The following is a 6,367-nucleotide window of genomic DNA, read 5'->3' on the forward strand; positions in this document are numbered from 1 at the left end:
TTAAACGCCGATTACGGCGAAACTAAAGGAGATAGCGCAAAATAGTTGGTAAATTCGTAATCAGCGCGTCAAAATCTATCGGATAAGATAGGTTTAAATCGAATCTGAGACATGTTCAAAAACACAATTTTTTAAGGGGGGGGTGTTAACAAATTTTTAGTTTTTTTTAATTTGTAAATTGCGGCAAAACTGTGCCTCAATGATGTAATGTTTTGACCTAAACCTATGTAAAATGTTCCGGGGAATCGATTGGCGTCAAGAAAACTGCAAAATTCGTAGTAGTTTTGAAGTTATAGACGCATTTAAATTTTTGATATTTTTGATTTTATCACAAATTTTCTCGATAACTATTTATCGTAGAGCACTGAACTTTTTAATATATGATAGAAAATTCAATTTTCTATCCAACGGTACCAAATATAAGAAGTTATCTCTAATAAGTCCGGAGTTATTGGCATTAGACCGCTGCGGATATCAAAAATCGCCGAAAATTTCGATAAAAATCGAAAAAATTGAAAACTTCAAAACTGTCCATTTGCACTCTTGGGTGTTCAAAAGACTTAATAAAGCACAAAAACATTGTAAAAATGCAAAAAAAAAAATTGAAAAATTTTGTGTAAAATATATTGAATGTAAAAATAAAAATTTTCGGCGGCGGTGGTGGCTCAGCGGCATTGGTCCCGCTTTCCCGAGTTCGAGCCCCGGTCAAGTCGGCAATTTTTCTCAAATTCAAATTCAAATATAAATCAAATAAATGACAAAAGAGGGCAGGCGCATAAGAGCGCGATCTTTAAAACATGTGCACATGTTCTAATAAGTATAAGAGAGAAAGCGCAAAATACTAACTAAAATAAGCACCAATAGATGGCGGGCGTATAAGAGCGCGAAGTTTAAAACAGGTATCTACAAAAGTGAAAATAGTGTAAAAATTAATAGTATATAATAAGTAAACAAAAGGTAAGTTAAAAGTAATATAAATAAAAGGTAAGTTTTGCATAAAAATTAACGAATTCTTTTTTATTAATTATTATTATTAACTAAAAATACAAATAATTTAATTTACATAAGTGTACTAGTGAAATAAAAAGTAAAATTAGCATGAAATGTGTACAGGGTCTTCAAACAGATTGTGAAATATTTCAGGGGGTAGTAGTGCGGACCAAGAAAAATATTTTTAACACCCTGTATATGTACAATTGTAAACAAGTCGCAAGTTTTTTTACATAGATAAACACCCCTTAAACCCTATCTCTTCCTGCGCCACTGGTCTTCAGGCGGCCTTCGAGTTGTTTTAAGCCAATAAAGTGGTTCGAAGTCACATAATGTTAAATTATCACAAATTATTGGCACTTGATTAGTTTTTTTTTTATAATAAATTGTTTTTTTACGAAATGTTCTAATTTTTTTAAGTAATAAAGTACAATTTGTTTTGTTAATTTTTAGCTAATAAATCGTTTTTCAAATTTTTTCTTCGATTTATTTATGTTGGGGGATTAATCTGGTGACAAAGGTCGCAGGCTGGGTCAAAGCATTGACAGACAAATTATAAATGGAAGGAAACGCTCGCGTTTGCTTTTCATCACCTCTCTGAATTATTTTTACTGCTTCCATATGTGAAGTTTGAGTTTTTATCAAAACCAACGACAAATTTCCGTTTTTCCCTCAAAAAATCACAAATTTTTCGATTAATTATTTCCCTGGAGGAGTGTACGGGGAGGGGCCTCGTGGGCGACCCCGCCCACCAAGCGCCGGTGTTGGCAGACAAACCCATCAATCAAATCGGCTTTATTTCAAACGAAATGAAATTAATTCTGTCCCCAATCGAATTGATTTATTGTTGTTTCACACCCAATCACATCATCGTATTGGTTACTAGGTGATGACAGACAGCCAATTGTTAAAAAATCGCAGCTTGGAGTGTACTCAAGCCCCGCCTTGTAGTGGGGGCATTTCCAAAATTGTCATGGCCAACGTTGACAACATGTGTGAAAAACTATCGCTTCAGTCACTCAACGTGCTTCATTTAAGTTGGCCGTGAAAAATGAAATGCTAATCGAATTTTCCTTTCTGTGAAATAATTTTAATAGTCATCGAGGTGTCGAAAAATCGATTTCATCGCGTGTGCCGTGATCAAATTAAGAGTGTCGACGTTCAACTGTTGGCGAGTTGCGCCGGATAACTAGATCGCGGATTAATTGGTTCTTTGAACTGGCGAATAATGCATCAGGAGGGTGCGATGGGTACCATGGATGGGTACCAGCAGTATTGTTATCAAGGTGATAGTTGGTATAGTTCGCCCATGAAACAGATCGAGGGTGAGTGTGATGGTAAAAATCCAGTTTTGAGGAGGAAAAAAAGAGTTTTAGTGTCGGAATAAATCACTAGATTCGGTTACAAATGTGCAATGTGTTTAACTAATGAGACTACTTGATTTAGTGAAATGGGTTTACGGCGGGTGCGTGCAATTAGACGCCGAGCGTCGCTCAACGACGATTGTGAAAAAAGCGACATAAATTTTTCAACGAGAAAAAATAATACAAAAATATAAAAACGTAGAATTCCAGCAATTTTATCTTAAAATTTGTTACAGCTTTTTGAAATTTTTGAATCAAAAATTAGTTTTGAAATTTGTTTTATCTTTTTTTATGTAAATTTCAATGATTTAAATATCTTTTTATTCAAAAACACAAACACAAAATTTTGTAACAAAAAAGTAAAAAACTTAATTTATCTAAGATTTTTATAATTCATAACTACTCGAACTAGAATTTTGTCAAAAATAAAAACTTTTTGACAATTCGAATTTAAACCTGGCAAAAACAATACAAATTGTCAATTTGTATTTGAAACGTGTCAAAAAATTTCCACATTTTGTTGAAAACGTATTTTTTAAAACAAAATTTGTAAAAATTTGGCCAAATGTCCCATTTTTCGAATACAACTTGTCAAAATTGTCAAAAACAGTCGTTTAAACCGTTTGAGTTTAACCGAATTTCATATTTACAAATTTTTTTAGAATATTTTGTATCGCTTCTTAAAAATAACATTTTTATTATCAATTGTCAAGTATTTGTTATAAATGTTCTAAAAATCGACGATTTTTAGTTATTATTATATTTTTTATAAGAATATTTGTCATTAAAAAATAATAATAAAACTACGATCTTAAATATCGCTATCAATAATAAACCAGTGTTTGACAAGGATAAGTTAATGCAAAATTTTATTAGACGGACAAAGTGAGAAGATAACAGAACAGTTTAGTGTTCTTTTTTTTTTTTAATTTTTGTGTACTGTTACACAAGGATAGACTAGTTTTTATAATAAGAATTTGACAAGGATGAATTAATCGGAGATTTTATTAATCAGACAAAGATAAATTATTACAGATAAGTTCAACTAGGGTTTTTTATTTTTTTATTATTGTTTGTTGTTAAAAAAGATGAATTAATACGAAATCCTATTAGACAGACAAAGAGAGAAAATAACAGACCGATTTAAGGTATTGTTTTTATTTTTTTTATTTTAATTAACAATGACTTGTATTTAACAAATAAAACAACATTAAATAAATTTATGACATTTTTTATTAGAGAATAATAATAACATTTGATCATTTGTCAAAAACAAAGTGTCGATTGTTAAATATAACTTATAATTTGTGTTTCGAAATTTTTATTTCATTCATACTTTTTATTACAACAATTTTTATTTCACATTTTTCGATAAGTTGTCAAAAATAGTTTCTGTTCAAAACTTGCCAAACTTTAGAAGAATTAAAAAAATAGAATAATTCTTTATTTGTTGTCAAAATAATCAATTATTTGTTAAGGTGCGAATAATTTGACTTTGTATTGTAACAAAAATTTTGTTAAAAACAAAATTTTTAAAAGTATTTTTTATAATTTGTGAAAACAACGTTTTGATTGTCAAATACAGCTTTCATTCTAAAACTTTTATTTTACTAAAACTTTACATATTAAATAATTTATGACAATTTTTTCGAACAAAGCAAACCAAAAATGTTATTTAGACACTGGTTTATGAAACTGTCAAAAGCAACACTTGTAATGGTCAGAATGAGTTTGTAAATTGCTTAGTTTTTGTCAAATTTCAAAATAAGCAACATATTTTTATGAGTTTTTTTTAGAACAATTTTTGTATTTATTGTCAAAAACAATTAATTATTTGTTAATGTGAGAATAATTCAACTTTGCATTGTAACAAGAATTGTTGAAACTGTGTTAAAAACAAATTTTTAAAGTATTTTCTATTGATTATAAAAATTTGTCATAAACAACGTTTCGATTGTCAAATACAACTTCCACATTTTGGTCTGGTTTTCTGAAACAATTTCTAATAATTTTTTGTAACAAAAAACTTTGTAACGTCTTTTAAAAAACAACACCTGCAAGTGTCAAAAATAGTTTGCAAACTGATAAGTTTTTGTCAAATTTCTTGAAAGGAAAATTAAGCAACATATTTTTTTAGATCATTTTTTTATTTATTGACAAAAAATCACAAATAACTTGATCTATCAAGAAACGCAATTTTCTTAACAAATTTTTATATAGGTAATATTACTAATTTCTCAAAAAAACGTCTTAATTTCTTATAAATTGTTGAAAACCACTCTCTTGATTATTACTACTAGTTTTCAGAATAACTTTCAATAGATTGTCAAAAATAACTCTTCCTCTGTCAACATAATCTTAAAAAAATTTCATAAATTTGTTAAAAATTCTTTTGTTGTCAAACACAGCTTCACAATTTTATTCCATCAAAACTTGACACGCGACAATATTCAATAAACGGCTTTTTTGTACAAATTGCATAAAAACTACCGTTTTTACATTTTACAATTAAAAAATTAATGTTTTATTTGTTTATTTAACCAAAACCACAAATTAAATCAAATTAAAAAGTGACAATGTCCAATGAACGCTTTTTTGAAACACCAAAATTAATAGAAATACCCGAAACTTTAACAATATCAATTTTTTGACCGGTTTACGCGTTCCTCAATCTAGTGAGCCAATTGTTATAATCATTTTAGTGTAAAATATTGTTGATTTATTCGATTATTTCTAGAAACTGAAAAAATTAATAAAAAATTTGTTGGAAGTGATAGTATCCGATGGACGTGTTTTTCAAATGTCAGCAAATTAATCGAAATGTCAAAATCGATTAAAATTGTCTTAAACTTAAATTATGACAATTTTTGGCCGGTTTTTGCGTTCCGTATTCTAGCCTACTATGTTTTATAATCAATATTGCGCAAAATATCAATGATTTATTTGATCATTTGGCCAAAATCTGAGAAAATCGATCAAAAAAAGTTAACAAGTGAGAGTATCTAATGAACTTGTGTTTCAAACGTCAAGAAAATGGACCAAATGTCAAAATCGGTTAAAATTGGCCAAAACTCAAATTGTGTCGATTTGTGACTGGTTTTCGCGTTTCGCAATCACTTCTACAATATTTTGAAATGGTTTAAAATCAAAAAATCGTCGATTTAATTGATGATTTGGCTAAAAATTTCAAAAACACTTGTTTTAGCCTGTCTTCAAATCGCCGGCAAAGACCGCAAAGCCTACAGCCCCCTCGCCGAAGCCGACTCTCTGATCGAGCCCCCCGACCCCGACAACAACAATCGCCACACAACCCAGAACAAAAACCACAGGTAAACCACCCATTTCCCCCCTCCACACAACTAACCCATTGCTCAGTTTACACCCATCGATATGTCCCACATTGTCAAACGCCGGCGCCATCCTCGAAATGAAACATTTATGGGACGAATTCCATTCGTTGGGTACTGAAATGATCGTCACTAAAGCCGGAAGAAGGATGTTTCCAACATTTCAAGTGAAATTGTGTGGTTTGGATCTGCATGCTGAGTATATGTTGATGATGGATTTTGTTCCGGTTGATGATAAGAGATACAGATATGCGTTTCATAGTTCGAGTTGGGTGGTGGCAGGGAAAGCGGATCCGGTTTCGCCCCCCAGGATACACGTTCATCCTGATAGCCCCGCCACGGGGGCGCAATGGATGAAACAAACGGTGTCGTTTGATAAACTGAAGCTGACCAATAATCAACTAGATGATAATGGACATGTGAGTAGCCAATTGACGCATGATTCTCATCCTATTTTTTCATCTATTACTATTTATTATCATATTTATTATTATTTTGTTTTAGATTTAACATTTAACAATGATTATCATTATCATCATGATTATCATTTTTTTTATTATTACTACTTATCATCATATTTTTTATCTATTACTTTTTATTATCACTTTTCCTCTTCTATTATTTATCATATTTATTATTATTTTGTTTTACATTTTACATCATGAT

The 6,367-nt window shown here is 30.3% G+C and overlaps 1 protein-coding gene across 2 annotated transcripts in view; it reads left to right on the plus strand.

The window, feature by feature from the left end:
* The first annotated feature begins 2,036 nt into the window (after nucleotides 1–2,036).
* The window catches only part of LOC123009219 (T-box transcription factor TBX1-like), a 10,401-nt gene continuing 6,070 nt past the window's right edge, over nucleotides 2,037–6,367 (plus strand). For both annotated transcript variants that reach the window (XM_044405381.1, XM_044405382.1), the window contains exons 1-3: nucleotides 2,037–2,315; nucleotides 5,560–5,683; nucleotides 5,730–6,120. In XM_044405381.1, the coding sequence (XP_044261316.1) occupies nucleotides 2,219–2,315; nucleotides 5,560–5,683; nucleotides 5,730–6,120 (612 nt within the window). In that variant the 5' untranslated portion in view covers nucleotides 2,037–2,218. The remainder of the gene's footprint in view (nucleotides 2,316–5,559; nucleotides 5,684–5,729; nucleotides 6,121–6,367) is intronic.

This window comes from Tribolium madens, unplaced genomic scaffold, assembly GCF_015345945.1.
Source record: "Tribolium madens isolate multiple individuals breed KSU strain unplaced genomic scaffold, Tmad_KSU_1.1 Scaffold_71;HRSCAF=194;Tcas5.2_LG6, whole genome shotgun sequence".
In the NCBI taxonomy this organism is placed as follows: domain Eukaryota; kingdom Metazoa; phylum Arthropoda; class Insecta; order Coleoptera; family Tenebrionidae; genus Tribolium; species Tribolium madens.